Source organism: Corvus brachyrhynchos, unplaced genomic scaffold (assembly GCF_000691975.1).
Source record: "Corvus brachyrhynchos isolate BGI_N302 unplaced genomic scaffold, ASM69197v1 scaffold101, whole genome shotgun sequence".
In the NCBI taxonomy this organism is placed as follows: domain Eukaryota; kingdom Metazoa; phylum Chordata; class Aves; order Passeriformes; family Corvidae; genus Corvus; species Corvus brachyrhynchos.
The window spans coordinates 8,345,211-8,365,442 of NW_008237239.1; the positions used below are offsets into that span (position 1 = coordinate 8,345,211).

The 20,232-nt window shown below is 39.3% G+C and overlaps 1 protein-coding gene across 2 annotated transcripts in view; it reads left to right on the forward strand.

The window, feature by feature from the left end:
- Positions 1-20,232, forward strand: part of DPYD (dihydropyrimidine dehydrogenase) — a 348,239-nt gene that overhangs the window by 274,855 nt on the left and 53,152 nt on the right. For both annotated transcript variants that reach the window (XM_017729847.1, XM_017729848.1), the window contains one exon: positions 6,127-6,269. In XM_017729847.1, coding sequence (XP_017585336.1) covers positions 6,127-6,269 — 143 coding nt within the window. The remainder of the gene's footprint in view (positions 1-6,126; positions 6,270-20,232) is intronic.

A 20,232-nucleotide genomic window follows, 5' to 3' on the forward strand; every position in this document is an offset into this window, starting at 1 on the left:
GATTTCAAGAGCCTGCTGTAGCAGAGTGAGATAGAAATTGTTTCAAATCTGCAGAATCATTAACTTTATTCTAAGTCCTGACTTCTCTGTAGTCAGCAGAACCTTTGCCATTGATTTGGTAGAGTTGGTGCATTGCCCATCGCAACTTTTGAGTGACATGAAACATTAAGTAGCCATTGGTTTGAAGGTGTAGGCTGACTGATGTAGAGACATTCCATAAAAGGACTATTCCCTCAAATTCTCCATTGGTACATGAATAACTGAAATTTTTGGTTAAAAATAGTCAGAGCCTGAGTAAATTAATCAGTGATTTTTGCAAATGGCTATTCATGAGTAGTAATGGACTGAAGGACTGACCAGGCAGGGAAATAGGGAGCAGTGAGAGGAGTCGTCTCTGGATCTTGAGAAGTGCTGGGCTGTGCACCATTTAAGTTGTGGCAAGGTCCACCCTGCTCTTGCTTTCTGGGAACTTCCTATAATTTTTCATGCACTAAATATTGTGTGTCTCATTTGCAGACCTCATAACAACTGTGGATAGTCTTTCTCTCTAAACACGTCTGTTCATTGGATTTTCTTCTGCATATAAATGCATTCTCTGGTCATTTTGAAGGATGTGTCTGCTACACTGTTTCATTAAACTGCTGCGTTATCGGGTAATTGTTTAAACATAATGCCATAGCACTATCAAAAGGAAAGGTGAACTAATGGCATTTGCAAATGTCAGGGATTATCTTAACACTTTTATTATAGTTTATAAAAAGTAGGTTCAGGGCATTCCATGGCAATTATTTCCACAGAAATTGGGTATTTAAATAAATTGCTAATTATCTGGATATGACAGTATTGAAAACCCTGCTAATGAGTTATTTGATAAGTGTAGCTTATGGTGGCCACCTACAGGTGGCAGAAAGAAAGAACGAGCAGGATAATTGCAATCAGAAGGAATGTGATGCAAATAGTTTGTGTGTAACCTGCAAGTTTCCCTGAACTGTTTGCAAATGCAGATTATGTAAAGTACTTTGATCACCAGTATTAGGCAGCATATACATTATGCAGAAAATGTCTTAATAAAGAATTATGTTTTCTGATGAAAACAAAGTTTTCTTATCTCCAAATTTACTTACCTACTTACTTTCTGAATCATTTGACTGATTATCTATGGTGCCTGAACTTTTCCAGACCATTTTCCTTGTATAATGCTTTTCACCCAAGTTTGTTATTTGCTGTCATTATCATGATTAATTTTAACAGTCTGGGAGATAACCATGTCAGTTTTCTTCCAAGAAGGTATCTACAGAGGGACAAAAGGTGATGTTGCTTAGATTTGGGGGGGTTACATTTCTTTAGCAGCACAGACTTTAGTGGTAATTTATTAGTAAAAAATTATGTATCAGCTGTTTTTTCTTTGTAATATTTAGGCTCAGTGGTTTAAATCTCATATTAAATTTATAATATAATATAATGGAAATTAAAAAATAATTTGACTTGAAAATGCACAGAGTGGGGAGAATTATGACCCAAATTCATTTTTATTCCATCTAGTAACCATAGGTACAAAAAATTTGGTTTTAGTTGATCTGCTATCCAAAGGTAAGAGAGTTTGCTTTCCTTTAGAATCTGTTTCTTTAGTTGATAGAGAGTTTGATAAAGATCATTCAGACTTTTTCAAGATTCAGTCTCAGTAGTACCAGTCTGAATTGACTCTGTTGGCTGTTTTTTAATGGACCTGGATCATCTTTACTTAAAGGCCTCATTAGAGCTGCTGCATACATGCGTTGAAAACCTTAAACTATTAAGTTGGTCCAATATATTGCAAGTGAGAAGGTAGCCCAGTATTGAAGACCTTTGAGATTATTTTTCTCCCATTGGTGGATCACTGGGATCAGAAGAGCTGCATTGTTTCTGCTAGGAGCTCCCAAAGCTCCTGGGTTGCTTGAAACTTAACACCAGGCTTCTTGAAGGAGGTTTGGCTCTCAGGCCTCAATCTAGTGAACATTTTTGGTGTTTGACAGGATCACATCCTCTGGGGACTCCAAGTACTTATGAAGTCATAATAAAATGTGTGTCTTCTGGCATTGGTAAAGGGTTTTTACTTCCTAAGGAACTATAAACAAACAAATAAGCAGGTATAATATCTTTCATCAGTTTGTCATCAGCCTGCTGTCCTCAGTGGACAAGAGCAGCTCTGTCTATCTCTGATCAGGGAGACACATTTGATTGATGTATGTTCTGTTTCTCCTTCATGTTGGATTTTGGCTATTGGATTTCCTTGACTGAGAGTCTGAAAAGTCTTACTTTTAATTAAAAAAAAAAAAAAAGAAGAAGAAGGAAAAAGGAGAAAGCCAAAGCTCTTTGTTTTAAGGCAAGAAAAAGGTCAGGGACTTTCGCATTTTGTAATTATTTCATTGTTTATGTCTTTCTATAATAGCAAATATTTGTTCCATAATTAATGAGGTTTGAAAGAGCTTTCAGCATAGAGTAGCGTGTCATCTCCACAAAGTATTTTTCTGTCTTTCATTTTTATATCTCACTCCCCTGCCTGAGGTCTTGATAAATGGACTTTGTTTATTAAATCTCATTATTTTACAGCAAGGTAAATGATAGCCACATCTAGCATCTGGTAGCAGCTGTAGCACTTCTATCAAGAGAGCACCGTATCAGCAGTTTCCTCAGCTACGGGTGCTTAACTAGTGGAATTACAGATCCCAACGTGTCAAAGTATGTGGTAGATGCTTATCTTTTAGTATGTGAGCTGTCTTTCAAATGCATGCTGGATTTGGACCTCAGCTTCTTAAATACCATTCGATTTATCAGAAAATGTTCTGCAAATTCCCACTACTACTTACAGATCTTTTAAAATTTGGCATTAAATCTCCTTTATTTCAGCCTTCTAAAAACTCCTTCTCCACAAATCTCTATAATGGAATTTATTACCTTCCTATAGTACTTGTATGAAAATACAAGAAAACAGAGACTGTAAGTCAAATTGAGTGTTCATTAACTTTTTTTTTTTAATTTGCCTTCTTTTTTAATAGCTTGGCATTGCTATCGTTTCTATGGTTTTCATTCTTTTTCTTTAATCTGTAAGGTTGTTTCACCATTTCATTAGGCAGTAGGATCTCTATCACAAGCAAATCACATGGTATTCCAGCCCAGCAGCTTTTGTTACAGAGGGACAAGCTTCTGAACTGTTGATGAAAAAATGTAAGGGAGAATGGCTGCATCTTATGTTGTGCTTGTTCCATATGATGTAGACTAATAAAAAAAATGCTGGGATGAATGGTGAGACCTTAGTGAACCCGCTGATTGTCATTACATCCACTTATTTACTCTCATCAGAAGCACTTCTGAAATGTTTTTAAATTCATTTGGGTGAATTATAAATGAATGGAATACTTTTGCAATCATACCAATTTATCACTAATTTACTAATCACCAAACATAAGTAATAACTCATATTATGAATATCAAATTCAGTTACTACTAAAAAGTACCTATGTTCCATAAAAAATTCTAAGTCTCATTGCTGTTTCTGCTAGACTTCATTGAGTCATATGCTTGATTTCTTTGGGCTGAATGAAAGCCTTTCTGATTACCTGTTGTGCTGAAACCATAAAGAAGCTGTCATCTGGTCCTGTTCCTGTACTGTCCACTGTACAGAGAGAGTCATTTAAGTGAGAAGGGTGCTAATTATATTTTCTTGTGGAACTCTTTACTACAAGGTATCTTTAAGGCCGAGGGTCTACAAGCCTTTAAAACTCATTGAAAGCAAACTCTAAAGAGTTACATTGGGGTTAGAAGTATATAAACCTTCATGCCTCAAAAGCAGATTGGGAAGAAATTTCTCTGTAGTCACATAATTTCAGAGTTACCAGTGTCTGTATTCTTTCAGCTTTCTGAAAAACAGCTACCTCATCAGTGAGATTCTGGAGCTATGTCAGCCTGAAAGCAATATAGCAAGTCTGCTGCTTACTTCCAGCTTCAATTTCAAAAACTGAGTATTTGAAGAATTTAATGAACTACTGTTTTTGATAAGATTACTTTCAGTGGTTTTGGCCATGTATTGTATGTTTTGGCCTCTATGCCTTCCAAAAGGCTTTATATGTAAATCTGTCAGAGCAAACTGCATGGTTTCCATTTTTTTTTCCTCAAGCATTTCTCTAAGACTGGACCATTAATTATGTCATAATATTTGCTCTTCGGACTCTTAGCAGTAATCCTCTTTCAGAGGATCATTCTGTTCCTTTCAGACACGTTACAATCAATCCAGCCCTAGTGTCCTGGGAAAAATTCCTGCTCAACTCCAGCTCCTTTCTGTGATCTGTTCTGTTGGGATCTTAGATTCTTTAAAGCAGTTTTGGTGAGATTTCACATTCTTAGCAATCAGCCCCTAGTTTTCCTGAAAACACATCAATAGTGCATCTTGAGTTAGGCTATCCCTTTCATGTGCATAAAGTTTAGTTGCTGCTACCTCATACAGTACTGAGGGGGAAAAAACCAGCCTGCCGGCCACAGCCATTCAGGTCCTCTGGGTGTGATGTGTCCTCCCTTACACTACTGTATTGCTGCCCAGTTATGGCAGCTGTGCCAGTTTGGGCAAATTTGGAAGTATATCCTCTGAGAGAAGGCAGGTTACAACCATCCCTCCCCCCACCAGGTTTGGGAAAAAATGAATTTTCCTTGAAGGAAAGAGATAAAAACTATTTATTTAACAAACACACAGGAAAAGGATAATGATGCTAAATAATAAAACCTCTCGATCTGCTGAGACAAACCTGGGAAAATTTCAGAGTTCTTCCGTAGATCTCTCTCCCCCTCCTTGGAGCTGGGATGGGGTGGTGGGCCCAACTCCAGGGCCAAGGCCTCAGCGTAAGGTCCTCCCAATGTATTGTGATGTTGAAACCGTCCAGCAGAGAAGAAGGGAAAAATCAGAGTCCCAGGAAAACAAAATTTCACCTCTCCGTCTCTCTCCGGAGAAAAAGAGAGCCGAAAGCTGGCTGAGAAAGCAAGCAGAGTGCTTCTCCACTCCCTCTCTCTTGCCGCAGCAGGAAAAAAAAAGTCTCTATCCCTGTGTGACCTTGAAGAAGCTGCAAACTGCTTTGAAGAAGTTTTGCTCAGCTTTTCCTCCCCCCCTCCCAGGCTCAGTTTAAAGGCACAGAAAGGCACAAAACTAATTTCAGGGCATAGAGAAGCGATATGGGATACAACATCATAAAGTCACCCTAAGACAGCATCAAATTAGGCTAAAGGTTCTCTAAATTAAGTAGAAATTTTAATAATGCAGGAGTTCTCTAGAGAAATCCCAACTAGCCTAAAAAATAACTGGAATTGTCATCTGTGTATGCTGTCCATCATTTAATGAGCAGCATCTCTAGGCATATTTTTAATACTTGCATACCATCAGTGGAAGGTAGTCAAAACAGATGCATTGCAGACACAGTGTATCGAGACTTTAATCATAATCCTCTAAATATAGCAGTGGGTTGTCTGACTCAACCTCTATGTACTATTTGAAATACAAGCTTCAGTTTTGGAGACATTACCATAAATGAATATACTTTATTCTTTTGAGAATTTGACTGTCATATTAATTGTTAGAGGGGTCTTACTTAAAGAATTATCTGAATCTACAAACATCCAGAAGGGGAAACAAGTAAAATATGAAATGTCAAGTGCAGTGAAATGGCACTTTTAAACAACTTTTAGTTGAACATAAATAAATGAGATGTTTGCTCTTACTTGGACTGCATTTAGGTTCAAAAAATCAACCTGATTCTTTATGTAGAAACATAGATCTCTTTGTCTACAGTGTACTGTATGGTAAAGTATTCCTCTCCATCTCAGACATTGTTAGTCTTTGTTTTGAGCATCAGCTAAAACGTTCAAGCTGACTTTGCAATGTTTATCCAAATGCTCGTGCCATTTTCTGTATTCCAGCCACATGCATAATTTGCTGTACAAGTGTTGATACCACTTGAAACCCACTTGGTGTCAGTTTATAAATGAATAGGACCTCTGCACCTCAGAATTAGATGTTAGTTCCTGACGTTACTATTCCATGAGGGATGTGCAAGTTCCATCGGGGTCTGTGGGACGTTGCTAACCCAGTGTCCTGGTTTTCTGTAGGAAATGCTATCCGGCCCATCGCCCTCCGCGCAGTGTCTGCCATCGCCCGTGCCCTCCCAGGATTTCCCATCTTGGCAACTGGAGGCATCGATTCTGCTGAGGCTGGGCTTCAGTTTCTGCACAGTGGGGCTTCTGTCTTACAGGTACCGCTTCTTTCTTTAAAATGTTAACGTTCAAGTAATGATGATTAAGATCATAATGTATCTTCCTTTCAAACATTTGGATAGTGTGGGGTTTCTACCGTTGCAAAGAATTTTCTTTTTTTTCACTTCATGCTGCTTGCTAGGAGACATTCATTTCACATGGAGGAGGAGGAGCAGTTGCCAAAAGAAAACTTTGGGTGTTGGAATATCAATCTGGGAAAAGGCTAACCATGAGTTTGTTAGTACTTTTTATCTCTGGCTTAGAGGATTTAAAATTTAAGCATCTCTCACTTGTCATACAAACAGGGTTGACACAGAGGTAAGCTCGAGCTATCTGTTATTACTATATTCTCAGTTTTTGTTTTCTGCAAAGAGCCTTCTCAAGGTGAGAGGGCTTCCAAAGAGTACTGCATTGGTCTCACAGGGAGCCAGTTTAAAGTAACGCTTGTTTATGCAGGCATCTGTGTCCCTTAAGCATGTTCATTGAAACAGGAGGTGTAGAGATGTACCCCCTGCATGAGGTGCTGGCCTTGCACTGGAGTGAGGGGTTGGCTGCATTCAGCAGTCAGGCTGTTGGCATTGCCTGAGGGTTGGTTTGAGGTGCTGGCCAGACTGGCGGGGTTGGTTAGTCCCTGTCATGGAAGGAAGCCTTGGTGGCCTCGTATTACAGGCACCAGAAAATTGGCTGGAAATCAGCCCCTCACCTGCTCTGCCAGGCATGTCAGGGCACCATTGCAGCATATATGTTAGAAGGGCTGAGGAGCAGGTGGCCTTTATGTTATATTGCTCCATTGTATATTGTTATATTCTGGTAGATGTTCAGCTCCTTTATCTGTCCGTCCCACTACAGACAACAGCAGCTGTGGATCCTGCGAATATGGGCTTTGTGTCACTCCATGGGATGACTAGAGTGGTTTCATTCCCAATTCACTTTGACGTTGAAATTAGATTCAGTGTGACCATTCTTTTTACACAGCTAGAGTAACTGCTGAGATTAGTCATTTGTTTGCTATGTTTCACAAAAAAAAACCAAAAACAAAAAACCAACACAGCCAGCTCAATGTTTTGGTTTTCTACAGACAACAGCAGCTGTGGATCCTGTGAATATGGGCTTTGTGTCACTCCATGGGATGACTAGAGTGGTTTCATTCCCACAATTCACTTTGACGTTGAAATTAGATTCAGTGTGACCATTCTTTTTACACAGCTAGAGTAACTGCTGAGATTAGTCATTTGTTTGCTATGTTTCACAAAAAAAAACCAAAAACAAAAAACCAACACAGCCAGCTCAATGTTTTGGTTTTCTTGGGTTTTTTTATTGCACATCAAAGTTAGCATCTCTGGGAGCTGAAGCAGAAGGCTGTTTCTTTTTTATAGACTTGCTATGTTCTTTGGATTTATTAATATAATTACTTTTTTTTTTTTAGTTGTATTAAAGTGATTCAAACTTTTCTTTTTTGTGGACAGATAAAAGATTGACTTTTCTTACACAATTGGCAGCTTCTTCTGTATAAATACTAAGTAATGGTGCAAATTACAGGACAGCATTTGACTACGAAAAAAAATTAGGATTGGCAAGGAAATGTTTTTAGTGCTCTAGATGCATTTCATTTGCTATTGCTAATAGAGCTGCAGTTTCAATGGCTTTGTCTCAGCAGTGTTACATGATCTCAACTGCACAGAGTGAAATGATTTTCTGTTCTATCTCTGCTGTATCTGTTTCTGGATGACTAAAAATAAAGAGGTTTAATGTCACTTTTGCACTTCTATTTTATATAGACAGTGTAGCTGTTTGTTTTTTTATTCTTTCTTTTCTTTTCCTGTTAGTTTGGCCCAATGTTAATGGGAAATTCTGAAATATAATTTAATGCAGACATCCCAGTCAGTGCTCAAGAGAAAGACTATTTGATTTACAGGACATTAATTATTGTTTTCTTTTTAGTAGTAATCAAATTCTCTGAAACTGTCTTCCACAAATGACTTGGATCTATACAGATCTTTTGCCCTTTACAGAATAATTTCTCTTTTCAACGAATTTTTCCCAGAGATGGTGAAAAACTCTTATTTTGTCCTTAAGTTTCACCAGTTTAACTTAAGTCATCTCTAGAACTGATTTTAAACTCCTCTGGATCAAAAATATCCTCAGTTTGAGTGGTTTATTTCTGTTTCACTAAAGTAGGGAAGTCATTTAAACTAATCTCAGATAAATGGATTCTGAAGTGGCTGTGTAGGTAAGGATCTGAACTAGTTCAGTTGCATCTATTTTAAAATAAGCCTTTAGTAAACTTCATGCAAGATTGTGAATACAGACCGTAAGTCTTTCCCTCATGATGGGAAGGACAGATGGAAGGGAGTAGGAAATGAGTAATCTCTGTGGAAAGTCATAGAAGAAATACACTTGCTGGGACTAGACTGAAACTGCTTCTCAGATGAGATACACTGTGATAGACAGAAGAAGACAGCCTTGTCTTCATGATGACACAGGTCATCTTTGGAATCTAATTAGGATTATGAGAATCATTTCCATTGTTTTCCTTCTAAATGAGGTCATACAAATAGCCAGCTAATATTCTTTTTCCTGAATCCCGATCTCTCTCACATATCTTTGGTATCTAATGCCCAACTTGCTCCTTCAGCAGTCACAACCTCTTTTGCTTACAGCTTTGACATTCACTTATGCTTTCTCAATACCAACATACAGACCAAGTACAGAATTTGTAGATAGCATCAAATAAAGTGATCTACTGAATGGTTCAGTATTTAAGATTCACTGCATTCACAGCAAGTCCCTGAGTTAAGCAGGTAGAAGCTAGGACTGTATTGGGGTAATTCTGTATTCCATAGCTTATCTAAAATATCTGGTTTGGACACTGTTGGAGGTGGTTCAGACTGACACAGTACTGCACATTTTGGGATCTGACTTCACATTTCCAAAACCACTTATATGATTTATGAGGACTCCTTATGACTGATCCAGAGGCAGGAAGTGAGCAGCCTGGGCTTTGGCAGTGATGGAGTGATCTCTGTGTTCAGCTGTGCCAAAGAGGCAGTGGACTTAAAACTGGGGTGTGTCCCTGCTATCACCACCCTGTTACCCATCAGGATTTGTAAAGGGTAGATCATCCAGCATTAAACATGGTCCCATCCCAAAGAGTAGCACAGACTGTTCTGATCTATCCATGGAGCCCAGCTCAAGAGCCTGGGACAGCAGCCCTTGCTTGACCACTGGGCTTCCCTTCATTGAGTCTCAACAGGAGTCCTGTGTCTTCTCTGCCATGGGAGCGGGACGTTCATGACCTAGGATAATAAGGAGGCTTTGTGTGACTTGATTTAATTGCAATGTAGCATATCTGTTAGAGGAAAGGTTTATGAATAATAAATGTTCTTCCATTAAAAGCAAGATCAGGTTTTCCTCTGCAGCTATTTCACCTGCAATCAGTTCTCCATTATTTTTTCCAATTGCTTTTATTTTTGAAACACGGGGATTTATTTTCCATTTGCAAAATCATCATACACAGGAATGCAAGTCAGGAGTCAGGAGGTAAGCCATATTTTGCTGTATGCCATAACCACCTCAAGTGGTATTAAGCAGATGTATTAGGAAATGCAATGGGGAGAGAGTTTCAGTAGTCAAAATATTTTCTATCCCCTCCTTTAGAAGATGGAGGGCAACATCTTAGTATTGTTACTTGCAAAAAGGTTTGAGTGTAAGGAACTTTGCAGCAGGTATGGAAAACAGACTGGATCATTGTAGTCAGTACAATGTAGTCAGTAGTAGCTGGGCTTAATATTTTGTACAGCAATTTAACAGAGCGTTCTTCCACTTTATGGACTTCAGAAACACCTGCAAAAAGACCCTATTTGTTTTTTAATTTCTCGTTAAAGATGCTGAAGCATTTCAGTCATTCCTCAGCTGATTCCATAGCACTATACTTTTTTAAACATACCTGAATCTACCAACCCCTTTTCAGTACAGGCATGAAATTAAAAAAAAAATAACAATGTTAATATGGAGATAATCCTGCCCTCATTGTATACCGGGAGCTCCAGAAATGTCTAGAAGCATCTTTCTGTGATACATGTCATTATTACAGGCTTCCACTGAGGCCGAGGTATTTTATTTCTAATTTAAATAAGCTTTTTTTAAAGCCCCAATTGATCCAAATTAGATGTACATCAAATTTTTTTGCATGTTTTGCAACATGTGTGTGATTTACCATGTCACACTGATGGTTTGTTAGATTTTTGCAAGGTTGTGAAAGAGACATACATTTTTTAAAGTCATCTTGATGCAGGAAATTAAAATGGGAAACAATTATAGAAAATTCCAGTGGAAAGAGAAAATGCATTATGGAAAAAGCAATAAAAGTGTAAAAATATTAAAGTAAAAATCACTTCACAGTAGCCTGTATGATTCAATTGTAGATCAATATTGTGTAGTTAATGCATTAGCAGTAGAGCATTAATTTGCAATTACAGCAGGTGATCTGATCCTCTGTGTTCTGTCCATTGACATAAATGACCTTTTGTTGAAAGAGATTCTGCAGTCATTATTTCTAGCAGATGTAACTAAAAAAAAGAGGTAGAACAAAGGGGCACTTTCTGAAGTATACTTGTTTCATGGTAGAACCTTTTAGGATTGTATTCTGGTATGGAATACTTTGTTCATCTGGAATATCGGTCATTTTCATGTAAAGAATATGAATTCCTTTTCAAATAAATGTCTTTTCTCACGAAGTATGGAGGTCACACACGTCCCCTGCTGCAGACATGGATGTCTGTAAGGTTTTCTACCCAGCAATGATTTAAAATCCACCCATGGAATGCTGCTTCCCAGTGGGGCAGCCTGTGGCTTTGCCCCGAGCTGTTTTTCAGACCCACCTTCCTCCACCTTCATCTCCCTCTTCTCCTGGCTAGGATGGAGTGCCTTGCAGTCCTGTCCTGTGGGCACTGTGCTCTTGTTCTCACCGTGTTGTGTTCAGCCCATGTGCACCTGCTGCCTCCAGGCCTTGCCCCGTGACCCTCCTCATCTCTCAGGCAGGGGAAGAAGGTGGGAGTGTGTCCCCACCACAGGCAGAGCTGCCATGAATCTGGATCTGCCCCATACCCTTCTTTCCTCCCAGCACCAGTGGGACCTCAGGGATGTGAGGAAGAGCAAAACAACTCTGGAAATGGGGCAGCCCATGACAGGAAAGCAATAGTGATGAGTTTTGCCTCTGTACGATAAACTCTCTCTCCAACATGGAACACAGTTGTTTTTGTGAGACTGCTTGTGGATTTTTAACATTTTCAACGAGCCTTCTTGTTGGTACCTCTTTGGAGCAAAAGTCTCAAGGGATTCAGAACAGTTTGATTATTATTTTTTCTTAAGCAGGCTTTTTAGAGAAGCATTTAGCTGGGAAATTTTTATAACAGCAGGATGGCCCTTTGTGTGTGAATAAACAGGCTTTTCCATCACAAAATCGTGGGACTTGATCTATGAGGCAGCATTGTTATTGTATTTGTGCAAATGTGAAACCTTGTAAGGAACTCTATACTTTTTTTATGGCTACAGAACTGCAAAGTAGGGATCTGGTTCTCCGTGCATTTCATTGCTATTCTTTTTAGCCCGTGTCAGTGTCTGTTGAAGTCAGTGAAGACTCTGATACCTTAGCTAAGTGAGGACTAGATCAGGCCGGAAAATTCTCATCCTGGGATTACTATTTGTGCAATTTAATGCAGAGTGGAGAACTAAAAGACATTCAAATCATGGGTGTGCAGAGCAGGGGAGTGAGGGAGCTGGCCCTGTATTTTGAAGTTCCAGGTTAAGTTTATACTGATAACCACTGGGAAGAAAATACTTTGTCTTGCAATGAATAGCCATGATTTTGAATGCAGACAAGGAGTTCTTTTGTCTCAGCCCGGTATGAGGAGAATGAAGTCGCATGGATTGCTGCAAGTCTCAAACAGCCACAGGGTGCCATTGGTGTGGCAGAGCAAGGCTGTGCTTCTCCTGCCTGGACTCCCAAAGAGCCCACCCTTCCTCCACCCCCTGCCCACACGGGGGGAACACAGGCTGCAGGCTTTGCTCTGTGCCAGGCAGAGAGTGCTCCAAGGGTAGATAAGCCCAAGAACAGGCACACCTGGGCACCAGCTGGACACTGTGAGGTTTTTGACACAGGCTGTGGCTTGAGGGGTAGAAGAACAAAACCTTTCTGTACAAAGCTGTGCACGACACAGAGAAGTTAAGGTGCTGGACCTAATTCTTCTCTCCCGATTAAAACTGATGAGGGAAGAATAGGTTGCTGGATGCAGTGTCAGGCTACCAAAATGATACAAGACAAGATTCAAGGGATGGTACTTTAGACCCACCAAGATTTTTAAGAAAAAAACCCGCCACTTAAGGCAAAACCACTTTTCAGATGTGAGTCCTTTGATTGAGATAAGTGTAGTCTCCTGTAGAAATAGCAGTTTTTAGACTGTATTCCCAAAGAAACTTGATAGGTATTTGTACATCCATTTGAGTATCCTCCATCACATCTGAGCTTTGTGGCCATTTTCACTGAAATTTGCCAGAAGGTGGAAAGTGTTTTACTCTAACAGATTTTGAGAAACAAAAAAAGGCAGAGGAGAGAGAGAGTAGCTGCATTCCTTCACTGTAAGCACAAGCACACTATGAGCTCACCTTTATTAGACCTCTGAGAACCCGCATGGGACAGCGCTGTTAGGACCGTGTCAGCCACAGGAAAGGCTTTAATTGGCAGTCACACCTTATTAGACGTCAGAGAACCCAACCAGGAGACACAGAGCTGCTGGAAGCCAGATATCATTAGCTCCACTGCTCACAGAGCCACGCACTGAAAAAAGTCTTCAATGGATGCAGCACTGAATGGAGTGGCCGTTCTCTGCAGAGCTGAAATTTGCAGTACATGCAGAAACAAAAGAGGGAACAAAGTGCTGTTTGAACATGTCGACATAAAATCCGAAGAAAAATGAATGTGAAAGAGAGGAAAGAGTTGGGACAGACGTACCCAAGCATTCACTTCTGAAAACATTTCATTATTTTCTGGTTTTTTCCTAGCCCGGTGCTAATTACAGAAATTCAACCTGTTCTCAACTGTCTGTCTTTGCTAATAAAAAAAAAAGTAATTAGAGGACTGCCACACTTGCTCCATTACAGACGATTGGGAGGGAAATTGCTAATTGATAGTGAGAATTTTCTGTGACAATTTCTTTTAAAGGAAATCAGGATTTGTCAAACAAAAACAATTTATAAAGTTCTTTGGTTATAGTAGTAAAAACCATCAAATTAGAACAGGTTTGTGGCGGTTTTCATTACTGATTCTTACATATTTTTTTGCCATTTTTAATGAAAAGTTGCAAAATTCAAATCAGCACATTGTAAAGTTACGGACTAAATTCAACACTAATAATGCCTTTTATTTTGTGCAGTTTTGCATTAGTTCTACATTTTATTTGGAGCTGCTTAGGGGATTTATCTATTAGCTTTCCTTTATTTCTGCTCATTTCACCAGCTAGTAAATGAAGTCTGCATAGATAGGATTGTTATTTCATAAATTCATAAGAATGAATTAAAGCTCATTCTGTAACAATTGCTATTTGTCATTCTCATAATGAATTCTCATGCAAAGTAGTTTCAACTATCACTGTGTGGTAATAATTATTTACTAACAATTAGGTCTCAGTTGGGCATCAGCTCAAATGCTGTCCTTATACCAGTCACTCGTGGCCTCTGCAGGGGGATTTGTTCTCCTGGGGACACTGGGTCTGCTCCCCTTTCCTGGGAGTTTGCCCTGCTTCCCTGGGGCTGGTCACACAGGGACTTTAAGAATTGAGGCGATGGGAAGAATAATTGCTTTGGCGACATGTTTTTCTCCATGTCTCCCAAGGAGCCACAACATTGCTTGTCCTTTGAAAACCCAGTACTGCTACACCTATTTTTAATGTGGATTCACACTACTGATGTGGATTCGTGCTGCTGCTGTCTTACACGAACACTCACAGAGCTCTTCTCCATGTAGATAAAGCGCATTGTGTGAATTGACACCGAGTGAGTTTTGTTTAAAGTTTGCAAACTAAATGCAACATGGAGATGACTCTTCACTAGAGGCTTGGTTAATTGTTGATGAAATTGTAGGCAAGTTATTTTACTCAGCTCAGGTTGCTTTCAGACATGAAGCTAGCTCTGTTGCAGACTGAGTTCCCTTGAGTACGTGCGGAGGTGACTGAAAATTGAATCTGGAAGTGTACCCAGCTCCTTGTTGGATATTGAAAATAAATAGAAGGCAAGATAAGCACAGTGGAAAATGCTGTTTCTTTGTTCCTTTCTGCCATCTACAATAATTACTTAGGTCTTGTGGGGTTGCTTATTTTAATGTTATATGTGTTGTAACTGCAGGGGACTTGTTTTCCAAAAAGGGAGAATGTAAAACATTCAGTATTGCAAAGATCTGCCATCAGAGAAGTTCTTCTTGAAAACATTGTCAGGCATACAAAGAAAATACATGTTTAAGAAATTTTCCTTTTTGTATCGTAGCAGCTCTGTTGATCTTTCAGTCAGAGGCTGTACCTGGCAGTGAAAGGAAGAAAGGGAAAGCAAGCAGTGGAAGAGGCTGTACTCAGGGAAGGCATGGTCCTGGAGCCCCCACTGAAACAGGGATGCACTGCTGTGCAGCTCAGCTTGGGCTTGGTGCTGGGCTAGCTCAGTTTGGTCGCTGATCTGTTGCTTTTCCCAGTGTCAGAGCAGTGGGTTTTCTGCCCAGGAAGGAGGGAGCAGTAAGTTTTTTCCTGCTACAGCACAAGCCCCCTGACACAGCTTGATCTGGCTGAGGAGGGGTTCTTTTATCCATGCAATTAGAATAAGAGAAACAGAGAAAGCATTTTTCTAAGCTGGCATTTCGGAAGCTGGCAGTACATTTAAGAAAGGGTTTAACTTCCTTCAATATCCTGAGTTATGTTGCTGCTTTTCTTGCTGATATTTATTATTTGGACTGAGATAGGTAAAACAATCCCTAAGGAAATGTGGAAGTGGGTTTTTATCTCAGACACGAAGGATTCACAGGGTCAGAACTACTTTGTTCACATGAATCTCACTCTTCAATGGACACAGCAGCTGCTGCACAAATTCGTACAGGCAAGCTGATAAAGGATGAAAGTAATTTTAGCTGAAATATAATGTGAGAGTACTAGAGGGAAAGACTCGCAAGGATGAGGGGTTAATCATTGCAGGACTGAATTGAGGTTCCAAAATGGAAAAATTTCTGTTTCATTTTGAGAGGTCTGCAGCTTTCAAAATTCTGGTCACAGGAGGATGTCCCTCAGTAGGTGGTTCTCATTAGAATTTGTTGAAAATTTCTTTGAGGCAACTGTTTTTCATTGACAAATTTCATTTAATCTAAATAGATCTGGGGTTAAGTCCCTGCTGAGTCTTGATTCAGAGTGTCCTGGGATGGACACTGAAGGTCTACCCTGGATCTGTTAAGCGTTAATGAGCCTGACTATTGCCAGTGATCAGGGAATAGTTATTCTGTCATAGGGAAGTTTAAGCATGGAAAAGTTTTCCAGTTTAGACTGATAATCAAAATTCTAAAAACGTGGGGAATTAACACATTTAAAGAAAAAAATATTATTTGGGTGAATCAAATCTGTTTCAATCTTTTTTGCAACATATTTTGGTTTTGACCTTTTCATTCCAATTAACTTGGATTGCGAAACAGACATTTTCAAGTTAAATGTAGCCATTGCATTCCATGTTGTCAAACAGCGCATATTGGTAATTCTGAAACTCTTTTCCCCACGTTATTCAGAACACCGTTGTTTTCTGAAAAGCGTGCTTTCCTAGAATCATGCTCATCTCTGACAAATGCACCTTTCCAAAAATGGGATGACAGACCATCTTGATTCCAGAGATGATGGTGTTCCTGTGGCTAGCTCTTGGATAACAAAATATTAAAAATACTGCTAACTTCTGTGTAATGTTAGTTGATGACCTTTGTCATCAAAGCACCATATCTGAGTGACTTAACTGGTACCTGGTATAGAAATTTCTTTGGAGCTGGAAATGGGTCAGATAAATCTACATCTACCTCACGCAACATCTACCTGACACAACTGGTGATGCTGTCCCAGCAGCTGAAGAGAGCTGGGAGAGCTGAAGGATTTCATTTCCACAACAGTACTTATAAGAGAGAGGCGAGACCTTTGGGTGTTAATAAATGAAATATGATGTATTAATATGAAATATGAATATAAATATATTCAGAATATATTTAAAGATAGTCGTAGAGCCTCTATATGTGATTGGACTGTTTACACAGGGGAGTTAGTTCATCTGCTTTCAAAGCTATCTTTCATTTTGTAGATCTGCAGTACAATGATACGATTTGCTGTACATGGCTGATTATGAAGCTGTTTCCCAGACTCCTCAATGCTCAAGGCATGTGGAATCATATTTGTTTTCTTAGGAAAGATGATCACGATCAGCACTTTTATCGGGGTGTGTGTGCCCACCTACTGCATAAAGGTCCACTTTGTAGTTCCAAGAACTGACAGAATGCTTTAGTGAGATAAGGAAATATAACCATTCCTCTAGGGGTGGTTGACAGGGAAAAAACCCGCAGTTACCTCAGGGAGCCTTCTGAAAATTCTTGATTTATTCTGCATTTCCCCTCTCAAAGACACGGGATACAAAATTGCTTCGTTCAGGGTCCCTTGATAAGTACCAGTTTCCCACTCCCAAACACCCAGTTTAGCTATTTAGATCAAAGATACATTAATTGGCAATGGAGAACTTAAGGGGAGGAAAAATAGATATGAGTAGGCTAGGAATTAATGTGTTGGATAACATTCCTAAAGGATCCCTTATAATGCTCTTATCTCCTGCCGTGCCCTCGTCTGATAAGTGGCTAATGGATTCTCGACTTTTTTCTCCTCCTTCACTGTTGGCCACTCACAACTGCCCAGGGTTGCTGGAGTGCAGTACATGAACAAGATCTGTCTTGAAGCCCCCAAAATCAGGTACTTTGAGATCTCTCTGCCAGGAAGAGTAAGCCATCACCTTGGTGCTGGAGAAGCTTCTGAGTAAGCCTGTGTCAGGCAGGAGCCTGCTGTGGCTTCAGCACATGCTGTGGGGCTCTTCCTGCTGCTCAGCTGCTGCATCCGTATTTCTGTCCCTGCGGTCCCTGCCTCGATGCTCCCTAAGTGCCAGCTCAGCTCTGCTTGACACCATGTCAGCATTTTGTTGTGCTGTTGTAGAGAGGATCCAAGCTGTTGCAGGAAATATAGCGTTTATCCCATAAGCTTGTCTTGCATGGGCTGGAGACCTTCTTCTCCTTTTAACTAATTTTGAGCTCCATTATTTACTGACATTAGCCTGTACTTCTGATTAGAATGACAATTTATCTCAAGATTGTCTGATAAAATTTCTTGAGGTATAACAAAATATCTGAAATACTTCACTGACTTACTGAGACCCACATGGCATAGGACTATCCAGTCTTTTTTTTTTTTTCATTATAGATTTTTTAAACCTTATGTGAATGGTTGCCTACTTTGCAGAGCCTGGAGTTATTAGCATCTTTGAATCTTTCTTCTGTGCGTTATCCCTCAAAGTGTCACTAGTAATGAAACACAGAATTTTAAAAGAAACATGAAGATTTAGTTAGAAAGTTAGCTGCGCTGAATTTAGTTAAAATAGAAGTGAGTTTAGGCCCGGCTAGAATTAATTAAAGGTTAATAGTTAGTTAAGAAGAGCCCTCAGCTCAAGCTCATTAGGACTTCAAGTCTTGGACTCAGTAGAGTCCAAGATTAGTTGGGCTTTTTTCCCCATAATTCAGACAATTCATAGATGTAATATTTGAGTCCTTCAAACTGCTCCCTGAAAGCTGTACTAGACTCTGAAACAAATAGTAGTTCATTAGCTCATGTATATTGGTTCAATTGTAATCTTTTAAAAAGGCTATCAGCTATCATGCAATTCAGTTTTGTGTCTTGATCCAGTATCTGAAGACTTGTTAAGTAACACCCCATCTGCTAACCTGTATCTCTAGAGTCATTTAAGCAGCTAATGTGAGTGAATCAAATCATTCCATCTGTACTATATCAGTATTTTGGAAGCTTTTTCCTTTCATAAATTTGTCCTTTAAAACAAAGAGTCTCGAGGTTTTTTCCTGAGACTGCACCACGTTGTCTGATAAACCACTTCCCCTACTGTTCTTAATCCTACAACCCTCTAGCAGAGGTAATAATTAGATAGAAAGGATAATTTAGGCAACGCATTTAATGTTCTGGTAAGTTGGTGTTCAACGAGACATGAGGAGGAGGAACCATCATTATAGAGGCAGCCTTTCCATAGGCATTGGTATCCTGAAGATTGTACATACAGAAACCTCTCTCAGAGGAGATTTTATTTGTCTGCATGCTCCCACATTGCAGCTCTTGCCACATTATTATGAGCACTATGTCAGACAGCCAATGCAGTGTCTGCTGCTTTTTGCTGTGGAGATCTGGGCACATCTAAATTATTGTACAGGGGCTAGAAAACATACCTTCTCATTTCCATAGACAGGAGCATATAGATTGCATGGACCAGAAAGGGCTTCCTCTAGTCAAGTCAATTTTTGCTACCTACTTTTGAGAATAAATTCTAATTTGTATATATGCCTCACCTAGATTATCATAATGCTGTTACCCACTACAATAAAATTAATCATCTTAATGTTGGCAATTCCTATACATACACAGGTGGGCACAAATAGAATCTTAATCAATAGACACTAATCAAGAAAGCAGTAGCTTCAACTATACATTAAATAACAGCTCAGGCATTCATAAATGTTTCTCCAACAGGAAGGTGAATGTCTTCAATACTTATCAGGAAGAATTTTTAATAGAAAAAGCTTCTGTAGAAAGATGATTAATGCTAAAATTGAAAATATAATACAAAGCAGAAAACCTTTTATTTACCATTTGAGCATACCAGTAAAAATATTGCAAAGGGAGTCAACCAAATTAATGGAAAAGCACAATTGTTAATGCATTGTAAACCCTCTCACACGTATCTCAGAGGAATAATAGTTCTTTATCCCTTTGCTATGGTCAGAATATTAGAAATTGTGAAGTCAAAGGCCAATTTCTTAATCGAATGGCATTTTGAGAGCTATTTTATTTACAAATCCTGTGCAGTTTAGAACCAAAGCTGAAATAAGTCTCCATCTTCTGGGGAAGCAAGATGGCATTCTGCTAAATGCTAGAATTTTATCATTTGAAGGGGAAAAAAGGCAAAAAGAAAGCAGCCAGTGAGACCTACGAATATAAAAGCATTTGAGATCTCAGAAGGAGCTTAAATCAATGCACTGCCACAGTTACAGCACAGATGAAAGAGCCTGCTGTCTCAACTGCCAGGAAACTACTTAGAAACTCTCACTTTGATTTTTTTTTTGGTAGTCCGTTACATTACCACTAAATGCAATATACGGAGACATCACTGCTTTGATGTTGTACAGCTACAACAAATGGAAACTAATATGGTAGAACAGTCAAGCTATGTAATTTGCATTTGTATATACAAATATATACCCATCAATCTTCTTACTTCTAGACCGCTTATCACTGCCACCCATCTGCCTCCTTACTGATGCTTCTGTTTTCATAAAAGTGACAATTATTTTACACCCATGTCCTGAAGAGAGATACATATATTTCAGAGGGGTGTAAAAATTAAAATTTTCTCCAAGCTATTGTCTCCCAGAACAAATTCTTCACTTGCAAAGGGTTCTAAGAGTACTTTGAAACAATTTCAAATTGGAGCACAACAGCTGCCAGAGCTTACAGGATTTTTGTTCACACAGATCTTGTCACACTAAGAATACTTACTCTCTTCTTGAAAAACAACACATTATTGAACAGGCTAGATTCTCTGACCTGCTCCAGTCTATACTCATCTAGCAGTATGTGAGATTATATG